This window comes from Ramularia collo-cygni (genome assembly GCF_900074925.1).
Source record: "Ramularia collo-cygni strain URUG2 genome assembly, contig: RCC_scaffold07, whole genome shotgun sequence".
In the NCBI taxonomy this organism is placed as follows: Eukaryota; Fungi; Ascomycota; class Dothideomycetes; order Mycosphaerellales; family Mycosphaerellaceae; genus Ramularia; species Ramularia collo-cygni.
This window is the reverse complement of record NW_019716261.1, coordinates 144,575-170,149: the sequence shown is the minus strand read 5'-3', so window position 1 is coordinate 170,149 and position 25,575 is coordinate 144,575. Positions and strand designations below refer to the sequence as shown.

Genomic DNA, 25,575 nt, shown 5'->3' with positions numbered 1-25,575 from the left:
CGGACTCACTCGTGATTGATACATGTGTCCACAAGCAACTCGCTTAGAGTCTCCATTGGCGACGTCACAGTCTACCGCTGGAACATAGACCCGCCGAATCGTCACAAACTCCGCACATACTGCATACTGCAAGCCACAGATACGACTCCAAACTCTCCCGATGGTTCAAACGAGGTCTACAGCTTCTGTCTGTGGCAGTGTCGAGTCTCGATAAGACGRACCAGATCCAATACTCCTTGAGTCTCCGCAAACGAGCGCTGCGGCGCAGCACCGCGCAGCCGGCTGGACATTCAGAACATGTCATTCTTCAAGAGCTTCAAAACGGGCTCGGTATGTTACGGGACACTCCCTGCGCTCTCTACGAGGCTGACGGCGCCATACACAGACGCAGACAGCCACAACAAGCGCAACGCCCGCGAAGAAAGACCCGAATGCGCCAGTACCGACTGCGCTCGAGAAGTCCTTGGCGGATTTCCCCGGGCCTATACGATCCGATGGCAGTGATAAATTCTTTGGATTCGAGAATGTATGGTGTCTTCCCTCTACCAGCGCTGTTCATGTGGCACAGCTAACACTCTGACAGTACGGCTCGACCTGGTATGCGAATTGAAGCCTAGTCTGCCCACTACCCACTGACATATCCTCTCAGCTATTGCAACTCCATAATACAATGTCTATACTACTCGGCGCCCTTTCGGGAACGCGTGGTAAACTTCCCATCGCCCGCCGTCCTCGATCGACTTCGTCAAGTTGAGCCCAGCGGTCCTACTATTCGACCACCGACGACACCATTCACGCCTTATCCGAACGTCAACTCGCCAGCACGAAAACAAAACCTACCGGCATCGCCTGGCCAGAGGCCGGAGGATAGCAAAGATCATCCTGATAATCGAAAGAAGCTCGCGTTGGCAAACGGGCCAGTGTTGGATTTACAAACGCCCAGATCGGCTGAATACTGGATGGAAGAGACGCTTTTCACAGCGCTGAGAGACTTGTTTGAAGCGATCATTGGGAACAAGTCACGATCGGGCGTGGCCGTTCCACATAGATTTCTGGACATCTTAAGGAACAATAATGAGGTCTTCCGATCACAAGCGCACCAAGACGCGCACGAGTTCTTGAACCTGCTACTGAATGATGTGGTGGACAACGTGGAACTGTTCTCGAAACAGCATCCTCTAGCGCCGCTAGCAATCGAGGCACCGCCGGATTCCACTGATATGGTCACTTTTGCAGAAGGAACAAAGGCGGCTGCGCCAGCTGTCTTGGACACGAATTGGGTGCACGATATCTTTGAAGGCCTGCTGACCTCTGAGACTCGCTGCTTGACCTGTGAGACCACATCCCAACGGGATGAATCCTTCTTAGATCTTTCTGTGGATTTGGAAGCACATTCGTCTGTCACATCTTGTTTGCGCAAGTTCTCAGAGGAGGAAATGCTGTGCGAGCGCAACAAGTTCCATTGCGACACCTGCGGTGGTCTGCAAGAGGCCGAGAAGAGGATGAAGATCAAGCGCTTACCTCGCATTCTTGCTCTGCATCTCAAACGTTTCAAATGGACCGAGGACATGCAGAGGCTGCAGAAGCTCTTCCATCGCGTGGTTTATCCCTTTTACCTGCGCATGTTCAACACGACGGAGGACACCGAAGATCCAGACCGACTATACGAGCTCTACGCTGTGGTAGTTCACATAGGAGGTGGTCCATATCATGGACATTACGTGAGCGTGATCAAAACACCTGAACGCGGCTGGATGCTGTTTGACGATGAGCTGGTGGAACCTGTGAGCAAAGAATACGTTACGCACTTTTTTGGTGGTGAGCCCGTTCCTGGCGTACAGGATGCCAAGCAGCTTTCGTGCGCCTATGTGCTGTTCTACCAAGAGACAACACTCGAGAATATGCTGAGGGAACAGGATGCGGAAGCGAAGCAAGCCAAAATGGCAAAGAACACGGYGCCGGTGAATACAACCGATGCCGATGGTGCTAAAGACGTCATGTCGCAAGGTGTGAGGAATGGCAACGGACTCCACCATATTCACACCACGGCAACCCCCAGTGCACCGGAAATGGAGCACATGAGCCCGCTTGCGCACGCTGCGACTACACCACTACAACTTAAAACGCCGCTCGAGCGGACGTTCACTTCGCCGAACGGCGTCTCGAAATCGAAAAAGGAGTTGAAGCAGGAAGAAAAGGAGCGAAAGGCGGCCGAAAAGGTGGCAGAGAAGGAGAGAGAAGAGAAACGCAGAGCCGCAAACGCCAAACGAATGGAAGACTTCCGCAAAGCAGACGAGGAAATGAGAAGGGTGTTGGAAGAAAGCAAAGCTACCGCTGCTGAGGAGGCTGGTGTCCGAGGCGAGCCAGTCAAGCAACAAAGCAGTGGTCTTGGACTTTCGCGATTCCGCAATGGCAGTATCAGTCTACGAGGGAAGTCGAAGTTCCTGGGAGGTGGAAAAGACAAGGAGAAGCTGCCACCGGTGCCGCAAAGAAACGGGATGGGTAATGGGCACTTGTCGTCGCATAGCACAACGGGGATGGAAACGATGTTATCAACACAGCCTAACGGCGCGTTGAGGGGTGAGGCTGCTGATATGGCGACCGCTTTACCGCCCCTACCGCCTTCGAGGACAAATACACCTGCTCAGGAGGAGGGCAAGGTAAAGAAGAATCGCTTCAGTCTGGGAAGGAAAAAGTCCACTGTTCTTTGAGGATGGACGGATGCCGAAAGATGGTTTTGCGTGACACAGCGCATGTGCATATGGGAAAAACGGCGAGGACTCTCGTCCGGGCTATTATTATAGTAGTGGCTAATGTTTCCTGGGCGCGATTGATGTGGTATCGCGGCCAATGGCCTCTTTACATAAGCTTTAACATAAGCTACGTTGACAGTCACTTTGTTTGTGGTCGGGATACCGAACCTCTGGTCGCGTAATCGCATCACCCCGTGAGACCTCTCATCGTAGCTACAGCTCGGGTTGTGTCGTTGAGATGCTCTCCTTACTGCCAACGTATGCTTGCTCCGCCGCTTGCGCATCGTGTCCAGCCCTCCACCCGTGGGCGTCTGTTCGTCACTGTCCTCTGCGCTCTCTCCCGCGGCGCGGCTCTGGGCTCTTCACATCCCGCTCGAATGTCATATCGTGTCCTTTTCTTCCGAACGCTTTCAACCAAACGCAACCGCCCACACAATGATCAGAACATTAAGGAAGATCAGAGGTACTGCGTCGTACCCGTTAGCCTTGCTGTCTTCTTGCAGGATGTGTGTGTGCGTACTCCTCATCAGCGTCCTCACTGAATTTATAAGATTTATAATTTTGGACTTGACGCTTGCATCTTGCATTCCGCCGCCAAAGGAAGGTTCTGATTGCTGGGATGAACCCCAGCCGATTCGTGCGAGGAAGCGATCTTCGGAGAGGATTGCGATTGCGTTTACGAGGAGGACGGAGACTGAGAGATGCTGGTGTTAGTGGCCTTGAGGCAATTGTACGGAGGTGCGGGTGCGGGATACCCTGGAATAAACCGCCGAAACTGAAGAAGAGGGTCGCCATTGTGTTTGGYGGTAGATTGGGTTGTAAAGGGAGGAGATCTTGGTTTCTGGTGAGGTGGATGTGATACCTATGTAGTTGTTGCGAGGTGTCGATCTTGGAAGGAAGGGAAGACCTCTGAACTTTGTTTCTGGACCTCTTCGTCTTTCACATGTCAAGCTGCTTTTCCACTACAACCACACTGATCAAGTAAGACATAACGCGGTTTGATCATCGGAAAACGGGTAACTGCGATGGGTGGCAAGACGATGGGTTAGATGGCATTTGATCTTCCTCATCAGAACCTCTGCTGACGTTTGGCTCCAGTCGATCTGACATTCGACCTCCTATTGCCTTCAATCATCCTCTTGCATCTATTTTGTGCGCCATACACCAAAGTCGAAGAGTCCTTCAATATCCAGGCAACTCACGACATCCTTACGAATGGAGTTCCGTTCTCAAATTCAACAGCCAGGTTGAACTCATCATACGACCATGTTTCGTTCCCAGGCTCAGTCCCAAGAACTTTTGTTGGCGCTCTCGTCCTTGCTGGAGTTTCCAAGCCTTTCGCGATCTTGCTGTCATCTCCAGCTCAGACTCAAGTTTTGATCCGAGCGATCTTAGGTTTAGCCAATGCCGCTGCTTTGCTTCACGTCAAATCTGCTGTGGATAATGCTTATGGTCGAACAGCTGGAAGGTGGTTCGTGCTTCTCCAAGCAAGCCAATTTCACGTAATGTTCTATGCATCAAGAACATTGCCAAACATGTTTGCATTCATCTTGACCAACATGGCTTTGCGCAACTTAATCATGGTCAAATCTGGAACCTGGAAGACGGAACGTAGTGCAAAGAGGAGGAAATTGGCTCTCTATCTCCTGACTGTGGCGGGCATCATGTTCCGCTCAGAGATCGCAATCCTCCTCGCAGCCGAAACGGCCTATTTCCTACTCCAGGGTCACATCTCCTTGACAAAAGAGGTTATTCCAGCAGGCTTGGCCGGTGCCGCCATTGGTCTACTAGCAACAGTCTCGGTCGACTCATTCTTCTGGCAGCAATTCCCGCTCTGGCCTGAGTGGGTGGGGTTCTATTACAATACCATCCTGGGAAAGTCTTCAGAATGGGGAACGAGTCCATTCCATTTCTATTTCCTGAATGCCCTCCCACGGCTACTGCTCAATCCTCTCAGCTATCTTGTTTGCATCCCTTATGCAATGTACATCCAAGCGAGTCGAGACATTTTGATTCCGCAGATCGTGTTCATCGCTGTATACAGTCTGTTGCCACACAAGGAGTGGCGCTTCATTATTTACACTGTCCCTGCTTTCACGGCTGTGGCAGCCGGTGGAGCTGGCTGGATCTGGACGCGCCGAGCAAAAACGCAGCTGTATAGACTGWACAGTATCGCTCTGGTGATATCGACAGTTGCCTGTTTTGCTGTGAGCAGTGGGCTGCTTTACCTTTCAAGCCTCAATTATCCGGGTGGCGAAGCTTTGCAGCGTCTGCACTTCCTCGCCGGGACTGACGCGGATACACCAGCGCGGATCTACATGGACAATCTGGCTTGTCAAACAGGCGTTTCTCGTTTTCAGCAAATACATCCCCTCTGGACATACGACAAGACGGAAGATGAAGACCTTCTTCTTGATCCCGTATTCTGGCAGCAATTCGACTACGTGCTGGCCGAGAAACCGGAGCGCATCATCGGCAGCTGGGAACGTATAGGTACCGTCACAAGTTTTGCAGGTGTTACTGTGCGACCCGGTGTCGAAGATGACATTCTGCCACTACCTGACATTTTGGGAGGGAMAGGCCAGAAGCTGCATGATCTCTACCAAAACATTGCTCTATACGCTCGGGAGAAGTTCACCAAAGGTTATTGGCCCTCGGTCAGAATGGAACCTCGATTGTACATTCTGAAGAAGCTACCACCTCCTATCGAGCGAATGGATCAGACATAATTGGAAACTCTGGGAGTAATGTTAGCCATGGATCCTACAACGCCGAAATGCCGAGGGCGATTGTACTCAATGAGGTTCGAATCCGGATCCCGACAGTACACACTCCGTAACTTGCCTACTGCGCCCGTTCTGTCCACGATCTCACCGCCTTCTAGGATCTAGAAGAAGTCAGCAACCAAGCATCCTGAACACAGTATGGCCAAAGAGCTCACTTCTATCTGAGCAGACTTCCAGCTCTTCAAGACATCTTCGATAGGATGATCGGTGATGAAACATAGATCTTCACTCCCAGGCTGGACATGTCCTGCTTTGGGTTCGAACTCTGCACCCTGAACATGTTGTAAGCCAAGCAAATACTTCGACACAGAAATTCGTCCAACGAACCGATTGGTGGAGATTGAGCTTCTGGTTACCGAAGGTGAGAGCGTGTCTACAGAGCCATTAGCATGCACCTTTTAGCATGCTGGCAACATGTCATGATGAGCATACCGCTCCAATCCTTTCGAAGTGAAGCTCTCGTGCTTCATTCCCAAATGCTTGGTGTAGAAGTCGATTGTGGCGGGAATGGACTTGCATGTCAGGACGACGTGGTCGATGGATTTTACGGAGAAGGAAGCCATTGTGAGACGATTCCGATTTGAGGAGGATTCAGGGTGGTTGTGGCAGTGGAAACTTGGATGAGCATGCTGGAGTGGTATGCCCTGTATCACGCCCTCGGCCCGTGTGGGGAGCTTGCTTTGAAAGATTATCCGTCGGGCTGGAGATCATCATTGATCAGGTATTCATCAAGGAACCCGCCCTGAAACTTCTCAATGCTCTAGATCATGTCTCTCACTATGTCTCAGCGAACTCATACTTTCCACCCCGATCTGCCACCTCAACCCGCATCCTCGCCTTCTCCACCTCCTTCCCATCAACCTTCAAACCAGCTTCTAGTACATCTCCGGTCACTACCGATCCAACACCCTTCGGCGTACCCGTCAACACAATGTCTCCCTTCTCCAACGTCATGACTTTCGAAATATCCGCCAATTGTCTCCCAATCCYGAACAACATCAACWCCGTATTATCATTCTGCCTCATCTGCCCATTGACTTTCAACCACAACTCGACATTATGCGGATTCTTGATCACACTCTTCTCAATTGGTCCCGAAACTGGTAAGAACGTATCGAACCCTTTTGCGATACTCCACGGTAAACCTTTCTTCTTCGCTTCGTCTTGAACATTGCGACCTGTCATGTCAATGGCTAGGAGGTATGAACCTATAGCGTCCATCCATGCGCTCTCGTCGTTCTCGTCGAGATCCCGGACGGTCTTGCCCATTACGATTGCGAGTTCGATTTCGTAGTGGAGATCTACGCCTGAGGGACGGAGGATGGGACCTTCGGTGGGGAGGAGGATGGAGGAGGGGGGTTTGAGAAAGAAGAAGGGTTGTTTGGGGCGTTGATTGGAGAGTTCCGTTACGTGATCGGCGTAGTTGCGGCCTATGCACATAACCTGAAGGGCTTGTCAGTGGGGAATGTTTGGGGTATACAAATGATTTGGAGGATTTGATGCTGACTTTGCGGCAATTCTGCTTGATGGCGTTCATGGTGATTTTGTCGACGCTGTCGGTAAAGGTTCGTCGAGGAGTGAGGGGTGTTGAGGGAAGTGCCTGGCGGGCAAGTGATATATGAGTCTGTCTGGTGAATGCTGAGCTACATGCTGAGGAGCTCAACGTGGACGTCCTCCCGACAGCTCGTACGAAGGGGGCCGACATTGGGACTAGCCGGGCAAGGGTGCTGCGGGCTATTCAGATGTTGTGGTGAGTCGAAAATGATTGAGACGAGGCAGGTATTCTTGGCCCGGCGTTGCAATGGCAGCTGGAACTCTATGAAGCATCGGATAGCTCTCCGATGTTCGGCTTGTGGACCCGGGCTGTCATCGGCATCTGGCGGCCCAAGCGGGTAGGGCGGGCAAAATTGTCAAGGCCGACGACGCGGACATCTTGCGGAGGACATTCATCAGCAACGACATCATCTTGACCGAAGCGAGATGAGAAGCGAGGGTGAGTCGTCCAACAAGCAATGAGTCACGTATGAYAACAAGGCGATGGAGATGTCGCAGAGTTCGCCGGTGCGACCATACCATTTCTGGACGACGAATGAAGAACCACATCGACGACTGCGATATACCGGACCAACGAACACACAAGCTCTGGAACAGAGTCTGCGCTTGAAATCGAGACACTTGCTCCGGCAGCTAACACGAAAATCACGGAATATCCACAGTCCAAACGCCTTCGCGGTCACCTGTAGTAAGGTAGCCATCAATTTTCGCTGTAGAACCGTGTCAGGAAATCCGAAAGCACTGAAAATGGATCACAACTCACGGTGTGGGCCAGACCCTCCGGTTCTGGCTCGATGACATACTGGATAAGGTGATCCGGCATTTCTTGTCAGGAAGACGAGCCTTCCTGACAATCGGCCAGCGCTTCAAAGAGCTCAATGGGTTGGTCAAGTTCGTTAATTTGCAATAGTAGCTTCCATCCTTTGACAGGCGCGTGGGCTGCACGCAATCGGTCTGCTCTTCGTCGTCGCCTCTGGTAGACTCTCGTTTCGCGGCAACAACGGGGTACCAAAAGCTTCCCACAAAGTGCGCCTAGCCTTGCGACCAATACAAGTATTACACTGACCGTGACCTGCGGCATTGGTGGAGGCGATGTAAGCGTCTGAGTTCCTCCCGTTAGAGCAACGTGACAGGCTCCATATCTGTCGGCTTTAGAGGGATGTGGAATCGACCCCCGCTGATGCCCGTTGCCAAACCGCCCAGGAAGCGTCGGCCGCCGGTTTGGCAGCAGGTTGGCAACGCGGAGGTATTGGGACAGTACATGACTGCTCTGCTACAAACTCTTCATTGCCAGTTGTGGAGAGGAGGATTGGCCTCCTCTACCAGGGTGGATTGAAGAGTGGTGTCGAGGCAAGTACTCGACCCAAGAAACGAGACGACAGGCAGAACATGGCTGCCGGGGGAATTATCCGAGTGTGTTCGAAATGGATCGATATGCGGATTACACTGGAGGACGACAAGCTACTGTGCAGCGACCAAGATCCTACACCCTGGTGCCGCCATACGATCCAGGAAAACGGCAACTCCAAGTATGTTCACCATCGCTGTGACGGCTTAGCACCAACTCCTGAAACAGCGAACGATGCACGTTGTAGAGCGTAAGACCCATCTTTTCTCCTGATAGGATTTCCTCGTAAATGTTGTATCGAACAACAACAACATCAAGACCAGCACGTCAGAGTTTTATGATTAGATAGAATGCTACAGGATCGAGAACATCTCGATGATTCCGATGTGGTCTCTTCGAGAAGGACTTTGACCAATCAGAGGTCGAGAGGATTGATATTGCTGGGTTCGCCGCGGGGAAGCGTCAATCCAGCAGCCTGCAGGGGTGTCACGCTTGTTTCGACGTACTCCTGTCTATCTGTCGACTACACTGACATCGAAAAGAGCGGGACACCTCTGCGGTATGACCTATCTTCCAGCAACTCGGTCTTGGACGACACGTCGTATCCTCGCTGAGGTGTCCAGGCACTGACGCGCTCTGTCATACTCGCCAATCGTCAAGGCYGGAGTTATTTGATGGCCGAGGATACGCAACTTTTACAAATCGTCATGGCCATGCGATATATGACAGATGGCAAGGCTCGTGTCCGACATGCCGATCTATCGACCGTTGGAGTGTAATTTGACTCTGGACGAGCGCCCGTGTTCGCATAGACTCGGACAACATGCCGAGACAAGAAAATCGCCAAGAGAGAGTCGTGAGCTTTCCCTTTTGGACCTCATCAAGACAGCCCCAGGGGTTTTTAGATTCCTGTTCTGAACGTGGCTTCTGCATGGCACCGTTCCAGACTGATGACACCGTGCCGGCGTGCCAGATTGCAACTGTCGCTTGTCGATGATGCGTTATTCCACCGCAACGCGGTCCAGCCGTGAACAGCACTGCCCCACTTCAGTGCTGTCCTTCGATTCGGACCGTCATGCGGTCGACATGTCGTTGTGCATTTAGGCACACGGCATCAAGGCCAAAGGCCCACTCCCAACAGCCACAAGTTGTGGTAGACCACAGGTCCGTAGACCCCGACGACCCCCTTTTGCAAAGGTTATGTACTAGGCGATAGCGAGTCTAGCGAGTAAATCCACCAGGAACCAGCAGACGAAACTCCACGCTACCCACCACATGGCGCATCTTTGTTTTGCAAACAGGTGAGACAGGGTCCTTCCAAGGAATCTGTCACCTCTGGTGACGTGGATTCATAACTTACGTTGTATGATGATCACGCTTGATGATCATGTTTCACAGCACCACTTTCCCTCCATTTCTAAGCGGGCCACCTCTTTAGCATGCCAAGCTCTGCTGAAATGCCGAGCGGAGATGCTCGATGAGRTCGCGAAACGCCGGCGGCTCTAGCCACACTTCGTAGCTTCACGTGGTGTTGTCAACGTCCACACGGAGCACAGATTGCCATCGACACGGAGCCACTTCAGCGGTGCTGAGTCGGCTAGCCTCGACTCCAGTTATAGCCCCACCGTCCTAGTTCGATCATCAACGAGCCGAGAACCCGTCTGCCTAGAAGTTAACCTGCCTCTGGCAAGCCTTTGCCGCTCGCCTCAAGATACCGGAAGCCAGGACGTTGGGTCTTGACCATCTACGATTCAAGCTACGTTGCATGCGCTCTTGCATCGATGGACGGAAGTCCAGCCGTGAGTCGCTAGTCATCTCCACCTTCGTTAAGAAAGTGGAGCCTTTTGCTGTACAATGGAGCTATGCAAAGCATAAGGCATCAGGCTTGCTATTCTAGAAAGACTCGAGGAAGAATATAAGGTATGACAAGCCCGCTGATCCAACGTCTTTCATCCCTCATCACCCTCGTCACTTTTCCTTCTCGCCCATACATTTCATTCTTCTCAAGCAAAATGGCCATCAACAAGGTCCTTCTTGCCAACGTTGCCCTTGCAGCGGTGGCTTACGCATCCCCTGCACCCCAACAACTTGATTTCGCAGCCATTGCTGCTGCTCCAACCGTAGCCAGCGGCCCATCTGGCATTGATGCCGACGGAGGCGGCGAGCAGACCGCGACTCTTTACACCAGCTTCGCCGTTACTGCCGCTACAACGGCTCCTGTTGCTGCGTCCAAGACTGGTCTCGCCAAGCGTGAGGACGCTGCTGAGCTCTTTAAGCGCACTTTCAACCCATGTTGCCCGATTTATGACCCTTGGTGCTTCGTGAGCCCCAACAAATGCTCCGCGCCCACCAAGCCCGCACCCAAGCCTCAGCCTCCAAAGCCTACCGGCCCTCCATCACCACCCAAGCCAACTACTCCCACCCAGGCACCGGCGCCTGCGGTGACATCTTGCTCATTCAGCGCCTACACTCCTTACTACGCCGCTCTGGCCACCGGATATACCACTGATCCAGCCCTTGCTGCTACTTCCACCACTACGGCTAACCAGCCATGTCCAACCACTCCCGAGGCCGGCACATACTGCGGTTTCCTCAACCCCCTCGACCCTTGCGCACCACAGCCAGACGGTTACGGCCCTGTTCCCGAGCCTGACACTCCTGCTGCTTTCTTGGTAAGCCATCTACATCTTGACGATCAACATGCTTGAGTTCAAGATTGCTGACTTTTGATTCTTCACATCAGGCGTACAGCAAGTTACACTCGTCTGCTCAGGCTGCGCCCACTGTCATCCCTTCCACAAACAACAAGCAATACACCCAGGTCTTCAAGGACCTTAACGGCGCCACTTCTGCCCAATCTTACCTTGGTCTTTACACTCTCAAGACTTACGATGTGAACGAGTGCGCCGCTCACTGCGACTGCACCGATCTTTGCACGGCGTTCAACATCTACGCCGAGCGTGATCCCTCGCTGAACCCTACCAACAACGATTCCACCTACGACCCTGGCTACCCAACCGTCTGGGGACAGAGCTGCCCCAACCCTCCCTCGCAGACCAGCTTCAAGTGCACTCTCTGGGGAAGCTCCATTGACAAGACCTCCGCAACCAACACTGGCTACACAAAGGAGCAGTTCCAGGTCGTCATCACCGCATCCGACGGATACGACAAGACCAATGTCACCGTTCCAGAGACTCCACCAAAGTGCCAAACCCCACCGCCAAAGGACACCAACTGCTACGGCAACGCCATCAACTCGCCCAAGCACTGGCTCGGAGCCAAGTTTTTCCCTGGCCCTTTCAACGCCCTCATCTGCAGCAAGTACGCGCTTGAGCAGAAGGCCATCAACATTGCCGCCAACGCGTTGCAAGTTCCCCAGATGTTCAACGCTTACTATTTACACAAGAACGGCAAGCCACACGGGTGAGTGAACGCGTCAGAATAATGAAGAAGTACCAGGGCAATGCTAACGAATCAACAGAACTTACTGCTCGCTTTACAACGACCACATCGGGTGTGACGCCGCCGACTACCACGGTGGCCACTCCGGCCCCGATTTCTTCGAGTGCAAGCAGTCTTTCACTTGGTGGCTCTAGATGGTATCGTTGAGTGATGATATATGATGTATTAGTGGAAGCATACGTATGAAAAGCAAACTTTGCCGTTACAACAGCTTGCGGTACACAATCATTCGGTAAACAGGTGGTTCTCTTCTAGTATATGAGAGTAAAGCAGCTCTTTCGCAAGTGAAAGACACGTGTAGATACACCAGTGTCATCATAACTTCGTTTCCCAGGTTTGCCTGCCTAACTCTTCATTTGCTATCACGACATATCATCCAGGATGAACTTTCAGCCGGCGATAGGCGACGCGGGTGATTACGTGAGCGTGTTCCACTTCTTCCACCATCAATGTGACTCCTTCCACCTAATCATCGTTGATACATGCGATCTGTGAGCCTACTGATAGCTAGATCATTCGGCCTTGCAAGTCTGCAGACATTGAAATTCTCGTCACAGCAGAGACTCACCCACACAATGTCAGCCAACTTGGACCAGGTGCTGAGGAATGCTCAAAACAAGATCCGTGGACCTGGCGGTGCGATAGCAATCGTACAGAAGGGAGAGGTCGCTACTCACCATGTCTGGGGCTATGCCGATATGGATCGTGCCATTCCAATGCGCACAAACACTCAGATCCCAATCTGCAGCATATCGAAGCAGATGGTGTGCCTTGTCATGGTCGACTTGATTCGAGATCCAACGCCCGCAGCAAAGGCTGGTGGGGATGTCACAGCGCAGTTGCAGACAGAGCTGGAGACGCGACTGCCACAGCTTGCTGGCAAGGTCACGATACAGCAACTTTGCAATAGTTTGTCCTGTCCCCTTCCAACATCAACAGCACAAAGCTGACTTCTTCGTTTAGTGTCCTCAGGCATTCGAGATTACTGGGCAGAGACAGTTCTCTGGGGCAGCAAACCAGATGGCATATTCAGTGCTACTGACGATGCCACTGCTGCACTGAACCGGACTCGATCATTCCACTTTGAGCCAGGCACTGAGTACTCCTATTCCAATGTCAACTTCCACATCCTGGCGAGAATAATCGAAAACGTGGCCGGTCAATCGCTGGGTCAGCTTCTGAGTCAACGCGTCTTCATTCCAGCAGGTATGGAGACGGCTTCTTTGTGCCCCAACAATGCTGCACTTCCTCTCCCTATTGTTGGATACGAATGTACAGAACAGACTGGCTATTTTGCAGCAATCAACCGAATGGAATGGTCTGGAGATGCAGGGGTTGTGGGTTCGCTCGAAGACATGATTGCGTACGAGAAGTGGCTCCACCGCAGCTGGAGTGACCCAAAGAGCATTTACAGGACGATCGCAGAACCACAAAGTTTCAAAGATGGGACTCCCGCCAGGTATGGATTCGGACTCGCTCATGGAGAGACTGTGGGCACGAAATGGCTTGGACATGGTGGAGCACTGAGGGGATTCCGTCTCATGCGTGTTCACGCACCGTCTGAAGAAGTCTCCGTGGTAGTGATGCTCAATCACGAGACGGACCCCAGTGGTGCAGCCGACTTGATTCTGAAAGGTGCATTGCAACTGCAAGAGCCAACCACCGCATCGGTGAGCCCTTCGCCGGAGTGGATGGGCAGCTTCTTGGACGAGGACACGAAGCTGTTGGTGAGGGTGGAAGCCGGGAGTAAAGATGGCGAAATCAGCATCAGCTACGACCGGGCAAGGGCTCCGGTGAAACTCACTGGAATCAAGACTGCTACGTCGCGTGCTATGGAGGCTTCCATCGATGGCGATGTTCTGCACATTAACCGGATTACCGACAATCGAGTGCTTCGCGCCAAGCGTCTTGCGAAGCGTCCTGATCCGGAGACGGAGGATTTATCATTCACAAAGGACTATCTGGGTGAGTATCACTGCTCAGATTCCGAGAGTAGCTTCCGTTGTACCGGAGAGGGAACTGTGTTGTATGGCTTTTTCAGTGGATACCTTGCCGATGGCCGAAATGGCCCGGCACATCTGATGCGGTATGTTGCGGAGGACGTTTGGCTGCTGGCCTGCCCACGAGGCCTGGATGCTCAACCTCCTGGCGACTGGACGGTGTGCTTCCATCGCGATAGCAATGGCGCTGTTTGTGGCGCCACGATCGGCTGTTGGCTTGCACGCCTGAACGAGTATGTGAGAAAGTGAGGGGAAGTTGGAATAACTGAATTTCGCACGCGAACGATGTCGATGGATCGTTAGATGTGCCGGGGATGATTTTCAGTGAGTATAATTTCCCTCGACAGCACGATCAAATCATGAAAATTCGCTTTTCTCCTCCTCCCATGGCCCGAGGTCACGAAACGGCCGATCTTCAAGCTGCCTTCTCGCGGCCTTGAGTGTTTATGGAGACCGCTACCACGAGACATATTCAAAGTCACTTCATGCTCCGCAAGGTGACTGTTGAGAGATGATCCAGTCGCTCCATTGCATTGTCTGCCTTCTCCGCAGTAAGAGGGGGAACGGATGCTGGAAAGAAGAATTCTCCATGATCGACGCTATAAGGTTTGGGAATCATCGAGTGAGAGTTGATACTAAYACAACTCAAGCCGGAGTAATGGAAATCGGCGTCATAATTGCCTATTGAAGAATGCACACAACAGCGCCTCGGTGTTCGTTGTCCAGAATGGTGCATTTTTTGAATTGCTTGGCCGCCACATCATCACCGCCAAACATCAAGACACAAGTCTACATTATGTCCTTGGTTTGTTCTTGAGGCGAAAATCCCCTTAACTCGTCGTTCCCCATGCCTCAATCCGACGTCGCGGCCAAGCCTCCCGGCGATGACTCGCGTCCATCACTTGCGGACGAAAAAGTTGAGATTTCCAGGGCCCAGGAAATTCTGCTGATTGTCACGTTGAGCACGACACAAGCGGTGCAAGAAGCATGCTTAGGCATAGTGATTGCTGGGCTGCGGCCCATTGCAGAGAGTTTCGGTGTTGAGGGTGACAGTGCGCAGCAGAGTTGGTTCGCTGCTTCATATGCGCTCACTGTTGGCACTTTCGTACTCCCTTTTGGCAGGATTGGAGATTTATATGGCCATAGGACCCTCGTCTTGATTGGCTGGCTGTGGTTTTCTGTGTGGAGTATTGTCACTGGTCTTAGTGTGTATGTAGACTGAGATGCGACGAGTGAGTTGAACGGCAGCTAACGTGAGCGGGTTTTAGGTATTCAGGACAGGTCATATTTTTCGATTTTTGCAGGGGTATGCAAGGTATTGGACCGGCCATGCTCATCCCTAATGCAATTGCGATACTGGGACGACAGTACCCGGAGGWAAGCTTAAAGAAGAATATAGTATTTGGACTATTTGGTAAGATGACTCAACACTTCATGGTACGCAGACTGACATCAACGTAGGAACTCTGGCACCCGCAGGATTTGTTGGAGGGTGTCTCCTCGGAGCCTTGTTTGGACAGCTTACTAGCAACTGGTCATGGGCTTTCTACACAATCGGCTTGATGTGTATGGTGCTTGGAGTACTTTCAGCATACGCGCTTCCTAAGTCGACGATGGTACGACCAACGGACCATATGCTTGCCAGGCTTGATGCTGTAGGTGGTCTTATTGCTGTTCCCGGATTGGTGCTGTTCAACTTCGCTTGGAATCAGGCCTATGTCGTGGGATGGGCTGCTGCTTACAACGGCATCACACTGGCGTTTGGGGTAGTGCTTCTGTCGGCGTTTGTCTGGTGGGAAGGGCGCGCAGAGTATCCTTTGATACCTACCAAGTACTTTGACACAGAAGCGACTCTGACCCTCGTCGTGATCGTTTGTGGCTTCATGAGCTTTGGTGAGCATATCATGAGATTTATCTTGGAGTAGTATGCGCTGACACAATGACCTGCAGGAATCTGGGACTTTTATTACTTCGTTTTCTCCACTCAACTGCGTGGCTACACACCTTTGGCCGTGACGGCTCAATTCACTCCAATTCTCATTTCGGGCACTATCGCTGCATTGGTTGCAGGATATGCCCTGCACAGGACGAGTGCAAGCTTCGTTCTATCGTATGCCATGTTGGCATTCGTTGTCGCGACGTTGTTGCTTGCCATTGCTCCTGTCGAGCAGACTTACTGGGCGATCACCTTYGTCTCTATGCTTATTGAGCCGTGGGGAATAGTGAGTACATCAACATACGAAAACTTCTAGACGGTGCTGACGTGATGAATATAGGACGCCGCCTTCCCAGCTTGCACTATCATCCTCGCGAACAGGTTTCCTCAAGAGCATCAGGGTGCCGCTGCTAGTATCGTCAACACGCTGGTCAATTATTCGATAAGTCTTGGTCTAGGTTCGTGAATGAAGAAGCACGTCTAATACTCACGGAAAGCTAACATTCTCCAGGAATGGCTGGAACTGTGGAGAGGAATGTCAGCTCCGGCGATAATCCAACCGAAGTGCTCAAAGGGTTTCGAGGAGCTTTCTGGCTTGGAACTGGGCTCGCTGGATTGGCTTTAGCGATTGCGTTGTCGTTCCTCCTTCACGATTTCATTACTGCGAGAAAACACAAGAGGCTTGAGGTACCGATTTCCGAGGAAGAAATAAAAGCTTGAAACATTTACAGCAATGTAGCTGCGAGGTCATTATAGCGAGTATCGGCTACAACATATTGCCGATGAGCACGAGACGACGCATCATCGCATTATTAATTACTTCTCCGACAACATACAATTCGATCACCGATATTATTTCTACCAGCATTTCAGACGGGCGAAATTGCCTCTTCCCTGCGGTTTCCTGAAGCCGAGCTTTCACCATGTGGCTGTCCAGCGGGGCCTGATTTGCTGAAGCGGCCTCTGAAGCGGTGACGATGCTCATCGTGTGGCCCGGCAGCGTCTTGGCCTGGTCATCGCATCAGCGAGATGCCCATCTTATTTCTCTATAGCAGCTGGGCTTACCTGGGTTTGCAGTCTCATACTCCAAAGCTTTGATGAACTTGTARAAGCCGGCCGCCAGAGCAGAACCCAACAGAGGTCCGATCCAGTAGACTATTTGGTTGGTAAGACGCAGCATTCAGCATGTTGGGTATGACGCTTACTCCAGTGATAGCTTGGGAAGCTTCTGTTGACGACTGCTGGCCCGAAGGACCTAGCTGGACTGTGGATATGGTCAACTAAATCCTCCGATCGATGGAGCGTATCATTCCTACTTTAACGACCCTCCTGTGAAGAGGACACCGACGAGTTCAGAGATGAACAGGGCTAGGCCTATACCAATCTGTTTGATCACGGGTTAGTCAAAGACTTTGAAGTCGTCCCTCCTCAAGTCGACTCACTGGTGCGATGAACGTCGCCCTATGCTTCTCTACTGCCAGCAGCATGATAGTGAAGACCTGGATATTGAAAGTAAGCCAAAAATATATCTGGGGAGCGAGCTCGAGGAACTTGCCAATTCGGCGGTGAGGATCATCTCAAGGAATACTCCCTGGGCTACTGTGGTCCCGGCACCTAGGGTCGTTTCTACAGAAAGTGGACCCGGAAGCATGCAAGAGATGAGTCCAGCAGCTGTCATTCCCCCTAGGACCTGTGAAACGAATAGAAGGGCACCTCGAACCCATGGTAGGGCACCGATCAGGCAGAGTCCAAATGTCACTGCCGGATTAAAAAGTCCTCCACTGATACGGAAGAATACCCTGGCTTGATTGTCAGTATAGGAAGACGCGAAGTCATTTTCGAACAACTTACCAAGCATTGACGGCAAGCGAGAATCCGAAACACAGAGCAATATAYTGAAGAGCCTGCGCTTTACCGTTGATGTCGGAAGTTATTGGCAGGTTGTTGACAACCTGCGTACCGCCTAGAGCGAAGAACAAGAACAGGACAGTTCCAACGAACTCGCCACATCTATAACTTCGTCAGACGTGGTGTGGTGCGTAAGCGGCGGTAGACGATAGATCGACTTGCATTGCGACAAAGTGATTGCGCACATGATCTGGTAGTCGTCGTGCTAGTGGTAGACGATGAGGGGTGACGTCGCTATCTTCTTCGTTGCGTCGGGGAGAATGAGGCTTGGCGAAATCTGCCATGATGAAGTATGGTCGTCGGTTAATGAGATTGAATTCCACAGGGAGCTTCGCTCACGGAAAGACGATTGTTATATGAGAAGCAGGAAAAAGTCTCCCACTTTGTTGATACCCCAAACTCGCACGTTGGTACCGAGCGATTGCACGTCCTCGAGCATCGTTGCGGGTATCACCACACACGCCTTTGAAGTGGTGTCCAAGTTCAAGGGATTTCAATGGATACCCACTGTTCTATGCCTCGCATGAAGCTCTTGTACAGACCAGCCGATCTTTTGCCAGTTTTCATTTCGATTATGGGTTGACCCGAAGCATTAACATCTGCATACGGTCCCCTCATCGAAGCCAGGTTTCTTTGGATATCAAAGGTTTCATCGAAGAGGAGGGTTGAGCTGCTGGTGTAGACGCTGCGAGAGACGACGCGGACCTTCAAGCCACGCCCATTTCGCTGTCGCTAGGATGAAGGAGTCAAGTAGCTACTCGGGGACTAGAAGTCCAACTCAAGTATTTCATGCAGTTAATCGTTCTAGCCACAGTGGATACCAGTTTTCCGTGAAATCTTGGGCAGCTCTGGAAGATCTCTTCGAGTTCAACACTCGCGATCACTGAGATCTCTCTCTATTATTCGTGGGCAACTTGCTACTCCGGATTACTCTAAGACAACATGACTACCATGCATCAAACATTCATCTTTCCACTACAGGATACGTGAGCGATACCTACTTCGATGTTCTCAGAATCATTCACTTGTGCAACCGCGCTAGCTCCGATCTTCGCCGCTAGGCTCGATTGTGGAACTCTCGGTAATACAGTAAGACGACTTCCGCCGTCGTCATGCCACGTCACTGTCATCGATTAACTTGCCAGACGGAGAGTGAACGCATATGCTAGATGTCAAGTCGCAAGAGGTTACCTACTTGTACAGCTGCACGTGTGGTCGTAGGGCRGCTTATTGTCGGCGTTCAAATGATTGATTGGTTCTGGGTCGGCATCCACCGCATGATCGTTAACGACATGCTTTGGCAGCAAAATTGAGGATGAGACGATATTTGTTAAGCCCAGTGGCTACATCMAGAAGTGGCCATGAGTAACTTGTTAGTGATTGCATCAGGAGATGCGTATCTTGCTCGAAAGACGACGCATCGAACGACTTGTACCTTAGGAAGTTCATCAAAGCCTAATAAATAGGCCTGCCGGATCAAATCCTCCGGTGATTCCTCGACAAAGGAAGACACTTGCCGCTATGTTGGCGAAATCCACTACCCCAACCCTAACCCTTATGCCTAGCTTAGGTCATCCCTACTGTCCCGCACTCGGACGATCACGCTTACTCCGAGCATCATTATCCAATTTTCCAACATAGCGCAGCAATCACAAGAAAGCAGTCCAGCCGTAAAGAAGACTACTAAAGCTAACACCGCCACCGGCCCAGCTGTTGCTAAGGCGTCATCCAGTACCGTCCACAAGCGAAGTCTTCGAAACGCCGTATCTCGGCCTACAACCGGGACGCCTGACATTGATGGTGTGCTGCGTCTACAGTATGAAAAACGGGGCTCAGCTGAAAGATCGGCACGTAACAAGCTCCTCAAACTTGGACCCCACGGCGACTAACCGCGGCGGCACACGCTTCAATAAACCTCCCGAGACATTCAGCAACCCCTCAATCTCTGATTGGCTTCCTTCCTCTCTCCATGATACATCCCGCGAAGGATGCGGCCCAGCTAGACCCGAAGTTACTTGTTTAGGTTAGGAGCTTCGGGATAGCCATAATGAGTATGGCGATACTGTTGGCTTTATTAAGGTGCGGCTGAATTCCAAGTTTTGCAACGATGGGATCGACGTTATTTACAAAGAGCAACCCGGAGGAAATCCCAGACCTCTAAAATCCATCCCCTCATCATGGCCGATAACTTCCCCAAACCCGTCAACGCGGAATCCAACCAAGCCGAAGCCATCGTAGCAGACAACGCAACTTCAGGCAAGCCAGATACCGCACCACAAGGACTTCGATATATTCCCCAAGAGCGCGTAGACTCCCGAACCGACGAAGAAATTATCGAATATCTTCAAAAGAAACATCCCGTCACTTCGGAAAAGAATGTCTGGTACTTCTGGAATACAGGCTGGAAATCCATGAAACCTTGGGTGCAGCGTGGAGTCATTGCTTCTGTGAGACGCATGGGATCGGAGTGGACTGTACATTTCACGGATCTTGTTCCGGGGTCTGAGACGCATGTTTATAATTATATTGATGCGGAGAAGTATCTTCCTGCTGTGTTTAGAGAGGGGAGGATGGATAGTGAAAAGGCGGGACAATTTCAAGGTTTGTCTGCCTTTTGAATGATATGTAAGGAACTGGCGGAATGGTGTGCTGACTGATAGTTAGGAGATCTTGTCCGACTACCGCTTCTCCTGGAATACGGTGGTGTTTGGCTAGACGCCGGAATGATTCTTCTCCGCCACTTGGACGATATCTGCTGGAAGAAGATTGAAGATCCCAATTCCCCATATGAACTGGCAGGATTCCTACTTGCAGGCTACGAAAATAATGATTTGACCATGGCGAATGGGTTCTTTGCAACTAGAGCCCAGAATCCTTTTCTGCAGCGCGTTTACCAGGTATATCGAACGTTGTGGGAGGACGGAGCGACGAATCAGGATGGCTTTCACTTGCATCCTTTACTACGACATATGGGAACGCTGCATACCCCTAACAAGGTAAAGTCGCCAACCTCCTCCTCTTCCCCGGAGTCCATACTCAAATTATCTATAGGATATCCCAGTGAGCTTCCCAGACATGGGTCCCATAACAGACTATCTCTCCCAAACTTTCTGCATCGAGCGAATCCGACACCTAATAGATCCCAACGACGGATTCAACGGCCCAGAATACTGGGCCACCAAAATCTTCGGAATCGCCATGCCGCAAGAAATGTGGCGACATCAATTAACAACCCTCTGGAATGGGAAGCGACAATGGGAACTCTTCTCCAAAAAACGCAGTGGACCGGATTGTGTCCAAGATGCAGATTGGTATGAAGCGGAAACTTTGGTGCATGAAATTCTCAGTAATTCCTCTGTTTTGAAATTGTCGACGGGATCTCCGGGGACGGAAGAATGGTGGTTGGCTACGTATTGGAATAAGAAAGAGTATGAGCAGGCGGATATTGAAGAGGGTACTTTTGCTGCGTATTTGAGATGGGGAAGTTGTCATTTCGATCAGATTCGTGAACTTGCGCCGCTGAAGCTGGAATTGGAGACGGAGAGGGTTTGGCGTGCTGGTGTGTTGGAGCCGGTTAAAGTTGATGAAGTGGGAAAGTAGGGAGGAAGATATATGCTCATCAGCTTGAATAAAATTGGAAGTGAATGAGTCAGAATATAGTAGTTCAATGAACCCCAGTATACTTTCCTTGGAGTATTACAGATCGTTGCCCGGCGAGGCATCCACTACATATACTGGATTTTGAGAACACAGCAGTGAGCACAAGCACAGCATAAACCTGACGACGTGGCAAAACGAGACGCCTAGGACATCCCGAAGGTCGCCAATGAAGAGAAGATCTCATTGAGATGTATCGCTTGTGAAATCAGTGGCATGTCGCTTTCAATTTGCTGCTGGCCCTTGTGGCATGAGAGCGGGATGAATTGTAAATTAGTGTATATAATTGGGTATCTTCTTCTCCGCGTAGAAAGCTGCAAAGTCTTCCTTTTGTAGAATTTCGCGACATCATCACCTCTCCATCGCAGAGATGCCACGTTCTACGCAACACGACACTATCATCTCCCTCTCCTAGTCCGCGCAGTAGTCCCTCGGGGCTTCACGACTTCCTCTTCTTCTTCATCACTTTCTTCCTCCTCTTCCTCTTCATCATTATCGTCATCGGATCCGTGCATGAAGTACTGGCTTTTAACCGGCGTACTCTTCACAGCAGTCCGGGTGCTGCTCCTTCGTCCTCCATTCACAGGTTGATGCTTCCTGACGACGACTTGCGGGGACTTGTGGGACTTTGCAGCTGGTGGAGAGGAACCTTCTTCAGAGAGTGCGTCGGAGAGGGAGGAGTCCTCTTCCTCATTGTCCTCGGGCGGAGTGACAGCGCGCTTTCTGGCGGGCTGTCTTGAGGGATTTGACTTCGGCTTTGGCGCAGCTCGCGCGCGGGGCTTCGGTTTGATGGGTGCGGCTTTCTTTGCTTTCTTCGCGGGAGGCGGCAGTTCATCTTCCTCTTCCTCTGGTTCACTCAGATTCTCTTCAATGTCAGACACAGCCTTGTGCATGTCTTGCAGTGATATCGGCGTCGTGGTTGATATGGAAGGTCGTGCGAAGTTGTCTGCAGTGTCTTCGACGAGAAACCCACCGCTGGCATCCATATCGACATCACCGGTGTCATCTTCGCTTTCGACGAGAAACCCACCTCCACCACCATCATCATCCACAGCTAGATCCTTCTTTCGATGCTGCGGAACCTCCTCCTCTTCATGACCAGGCTTGAAGAATCCGCCGGCACCACTCTCTTCAAAGTCGCCTGCAGCAACACTGGCATCCTTCTTCGCCCTTCTCACGAATGGGTTGCTTTCTTCTCCACCGCCATCTTGATACTCCACTCTCATCCTCTCCACAATCCTCAACCCCATCAGAAACTTCCTCCAGACACCCAAAGCCACTGCTGTACGTTTTGTGTCTTCCTTTCTCTTGATTTCCACCTGCTCAGTCTTCCATGCATCACGCACAAGATCTTCATGCTCGTCTGCCACCACAACGCCTGTAAGCACTGGAACAGCCCTTTGCTTTCCAAACTCGAATCCCGTACAAGCTTCCGCGTAGTCGACTCCCAGCTTTCTGCAAAGCTTCGCGCTGCCTTTCAATGGAAGGTGTACAGCTCCTTTAGGAACCATGGTGGGGACGTAGACATCCATGTTTCCGTAGGCGTTCTTCGGAATCTTTCCATCAGGTCCGATCGGATCAGGGATGATCCACTCAGTCTGCGATTTGGAGTACAAGCCTTGCATAGCTTTCTGTCCCGTCTCTCTCAACGACGATTCGATTTCTCGCTTGCGGATGAGTGTCACCGCGCGAGTCGGGACGTACTTGATCGGCTGTTCGCCGATCTTGACAGCGCGTCCGTCTTTATGCCATGACTCCACGGTCTTGCAAGTAACCACATCATCGCGGCGGTAGACATCATGCGTCTTTGCTTTGTCACCCTTGCCGGCCGCGAAAGTCTTGACGACTTCGGCTCCAGGGACTAGTGCCTCTTCGCGGCGGAGGTGGAGTTCAAGTACAAACTCCGCAGACTGTTTGTACCATGCCAAGCTCTCCTTGTCCACCTCCTTCGCTTCTTTGACCGGCTTGAAGACTTTCAGATCCGTTTGTTCCTCCAAATCGTCGGATGCTGTGCGCTTTGCTTCCGGACGATCGTACATGGACATTACAGTTCGGAACCAATCATAGTCTTCGTACTTTTTGACTTTGCCACGCTTGTTGTAGACGGGGACTTTTTCGGCGTACATTCTCTGGCCCTTGGTTTTGCCAGGCATCTGATGCTTCTTCAAGTAGCGGACCGTGACGTCTTTCGCGCTCCCGTCGGAAGAAAAGGCGATGGTGTAGGCAATGACTTGCTTGGCTTTGTCGGCTTTCTTCCCTCTTGGTTCGAAGGTCTGAAGTAGATCATCATTGGATGCGATGGTACTGAGAACGATTGGATCGACCGGGATGTACTTATTTGAGACGGATGAGAGGACTTCAGTCCAGTAGGTTGGGAATGCCAGGTCGCGATCATACTTCTTGCCGGACTTCTTAGGGTTTGCAGGTGTGATGTCTATGACTGAAAGGTCATCATCGTCAGAGATGTTGACTCCGACATCAGAAGGCGATGGAGAGCTGTCCGAGTCGTTGGGAGTGCTGAGATTTRTCTTGTTCGCCCGCACCGGTCTTGAAGTAGACTTGTTCGTGTTCGACTTGGCCTTTACTTTCTTCTCATCTACGTCAGAGGGAGGATCGCTCAGGTCACTTTCGGCATTGGAATCGTCGAGATTAATGGGCTTTGCGTTGCTGCCTCGTGTGGCATTCTTTCTCGCTGGCTTCCGACCTTTTACTTGAGCACTCTTCTTCAGCTCTGCCCTCGCCTCATCGGCATCAGCCTTGTCTTCGGCTTTTGTGTCAGCCTTCTTCTCCTTCTTCGTGCACTTCGGATCAGCCTCCTCCCCCTTGCTTGTTCCGAGTCCTATAGGCTGGAGGTTGGCCACCATCCGGGTTTCGAGACCTAGACCTCTCAGCAGAGCGACGAACAGCTGCGCTCCGACATCTCTGCTTCCCTCACACTTCTTGGCGAGCGCACGGAAAGCTTCTCGACTCTCAATCCTTTCGCCAAACTCCTCAAAATCGTCGTGATTCTTCTCCCAGTCACGAATATCGTCTCGGAGCCTCCTCAATGGCATGTATCCCTTCTTCCGAAGCCCCGGCGCAGTGACTGTGAACTTCTTCCGCCAGTAGGCCGTCAAGACCTTCAAGAGTCGCAGTAGCGGATCTCCTTGACTCAAATTTGGTACGCCCGGCTCAGCATGCGTGGCTTCACTTCCCCAGTCTCGCTCTCTACCCTTGCCCTTCTTCTTCCCCTTGGTGTTCTTTCTCGCCGCCTCCCGCTTCTTGGCTTCTAGCTCTTCTGCGCTCAACATTCCCATGCTCTCCCGCCACCGTTTGACCTCTCGCTTGACGCCCTCTGAGAGATTGTCGACCAGCGTCTTCTGCACCTCTTTATCGTTGAGCCAGGAATTACGGACTGTATTGTGCCAGAGGAGCGTTTGCACGTGTAGACAGTGCGTCAACATGCGAATCTGTCGTTCCCGTTTCGAAGGCGCTTTCTTGCCCGTGGCCAAAGAAACCAAGGGCTCAATGTAGCCTGTGCCGTCGTCCTTCATGGATATGTCAATATCACCAATCTCGGGCTCGACTTGTTCAACATTCGATGGCCCTGCAGAGATGGCGTCTTCCCAGTCCATCACATCATCCTCGTCTTCATCATCTTCCCCCTCAGCTGCCTTCTTTTGCCTCTTCGCAGCTGGCGCAACGACATCTTCGAATTCGTCGCTATCGACATCGCTGAGCTCTTCACTCTCTTCATCGTCGTCCAGACTTTCTAGGTATTTCTTTGTCTCCTCGGCGGATTTGACGGTAGTTGTAGGCGCATCGGCGGAATCAAAGAGTGATGGCTTAAAGCGACTGGCTTTGCGCGCGGGCTTATCTGTACTTGGCAGCTTGGGTGAGGATTTCGGAGCTGGCGAGTGCTCACGCTTTCGAGGAACGAAGGGCGGCATGATTGAAGGAAAAGAGCGAGCTACATGCTGTATGTACGTTTGCCATGGAAGAACATGAAGAATGGAGGCCAATGCATGCAATGACGCTCAGACGACGCGATCCGTTTCGCGTTCTTTCCTAAATTGATGACGACATTTCAGAGCGGCTCTCGGACCGAAAGCGAGACCGAAAATGAGATGCATGCACATATCGCATCGACTTCACCTCATCTCTCACATTTGAACATGCTGTCTCTCTCGAG

At 51.6% G+C, this 25,575-nt stretch overlaps 10 protein-coding genes; 6 read left to right on the top strand and 4 right to left on the bottom strand.

Moving 5' to 3' along the window:
• Nucleotides 1-297: 297 nt before the first annotated feature.
• Nucleotides 298-2,711, top strand: RCC_05031 (related to Probable ubiquitin carboxyl-terminal hydrolase creB; the record flags this gene model as incomplete). XM_023770307.1 has 4 exons in its annotated part: nt 298-330; nt 386-526; nt 584-597; nt 650-2,711. 4 exons carry the CDS (start codon nt 298-300, stop codon nt 2,709-2,711), a joined length of 2,250 nt encoding a protein of 749 aa, XP_023626075.1.
• A 452-nt stretch (nt 2,712-3,163) lies between these two features.
• On the bottom strand, nt 3,164-3,548 carry RCC_05030 (related to YOS1, subunit of the Yip1p-Yif1p Complex, required for Transport between the ER and the Golgi Complex; the record flags this gene model as incomplete). XM_023770306.1 has 3 exons in its annotated part: nt 3,164-3,219; nt 3,274-3,447; nt 3,509-3,548. The coding sequence occupies 3 exons, from the start codon at nt 3,546-3,548 to the stop codon at nt 3,164-3,166; spliced, it is 270 nt and encodes an 89-aa protein (XP_023626074.1).
• A 230-nt stretch (nt 3,549-3,778) lies between these two features.
• On the top strand, nt 3,779-5,482 carry RCC_05029 (related to protein involved in dolichol pathway for N-glycosylation (mannosyltransferase family); the record flags this gene model as incomplete). XM_023770305.1 has 2 exons in its annotated part: nt 3,779-3,797; nt 3,852-5,482. 2 exons carry the CDS (start codon nt 3,779-3,781, stop codon nt 5,480-5,482), a joined length of 1,650 nt encoding a protein of 549 aa, XP_023626073.1.
• Nucleotides 5,473-6,102, bottom strand: RCC_05028 (related to Virulence protein STM3117; the record flags this gene model as incomplete). XM_023770304.1 has 5 exons in its annotated part: nt 5,473-5,491; nt 5,549-5,640; nt 5,695-5,811; nt 5,867-5,912; nt 5,972-6,102. 5 exons carry the CDS (start codon nt 6,100-6,102, stop codon nt 5,473-5,475), a joined length of 405 nt encoding a protein of 134 aa, XP_023626072.1.
• A 214-nt stretch (nt 6,103-6,316) lies between these two features.
• Nucleotides 6,317-7,076, bottom strand: RCC_05027 (probable fumarylacetoacetate hydrolase domain containing protein 1; the record flags this gene model as incomplete). XM_023770303.1 has 2 exons in its annotated part: nt 6,317-6,982; nt 7,047-7,076. 2 exons carry the CDS (start codon nt 7,074-7,076, stop codon nt 6,317-6,319), a joined length of 696 nt encoding a protein of 231 aa, XP_023626071.1.
• A 3,377-nt stretch (nt 7,077-10,453) lies between these two features.
• On the top strand, nt 10,454-12,037 carry RCC_05026 (uncharacterized protein; the record flags this gene model as incomplete). XM_023770302.1 has 3 exons in its annotated part: nt 10,454-11,113; nt 11,185-11,864; nt 11,923-12,037. 3 exons carry the CDS (start codon nt 10,454-10,456, stop codon nt 12,035-12,037), a joined length of 1,455 nt encoding a protein of 484 aa, XP_023626070.1.
• Nucleotides 12,038-12,478: 441 nt separating this feature from the next.
• Nucleotides 12,479-14,152, top strand: RCC_05025 (related to beta-lactamase class C and other penicillin binding proteins; the record flags this gene model as incomplete). XM_023770301.1 has 2 exons in its annotated part: nt 12,479-12,812; nt 12,867-14,152. 2 exons carry the CDS (start codon nt 12,479-12,481, stop codon nt 14,150-14,152), a joined length of 1,620 nt encoding a protein of 539 aa, XP_023626069.1.
• Nucleotides 14,153-14,750: 598 nt separating this feature from the next.
• On the top strand, nt 14,751-16,559 carry RCC_05024 (related to Strong similarity to aminotriazole resistance protein; the record flags this gene model as incomplete). XM_023770300.1 has 6 exons in its annotated part: nt 14,751-15,112; nt 15,172-15,317; nt 15,365-15,796; nt 15,854-16,125; nt 16,180-16,297; nt 16,351-16,559. The coding sequence occupies 6 exons, from the start codon at nt 14,751-14,753 to the stop codon at nt 16,557-16,559; spliced, it is 1,539 nt and encodes a 512-aa protein (XP_023626068.1).
• Nucleotides 16,560-19,924: 3,365 nt separating this feature from the next.
• On the top strand, nt 19,925-21,347 carry RCC_05023 (related to capsule polysaccharide biosynthesis protein; the record flags this gene model as incomplete). XM_023770299.1 has 3 exons in its annotated part: nt 19,925-20,348; nt 20,412-20,743; nt 20,799-21,347. 3 exons carry the CDS (start codon nt 19,925-19,927, stop codon nt 21,345-21,347), a joined length of 1,305 nt encoding a protein of 434 aa, XP_023626067.1.
• Nucleotides 21,348-21,802: 455 nt separating this feature from the next.
• On the bottom strand, nt 21,803-25,333 carry RCC_05022 (related to DNA repair protein rhp42; the record flags this gene model as incomplete). Its single annotated transcript, XM_023770298.1, has 1 exon — nt 21,803-25,333. The coding sequence occupies one exon, from the start codon at nt 25,331-25,333 to the stop codon at nt 21,803-21,805; it is 3,531 nt and encodes a 1,176-aa protein (XP_023626066.1).
• Between the last annotated feature and the right edge of the window lie 242 nt (nt 25,334-25,575).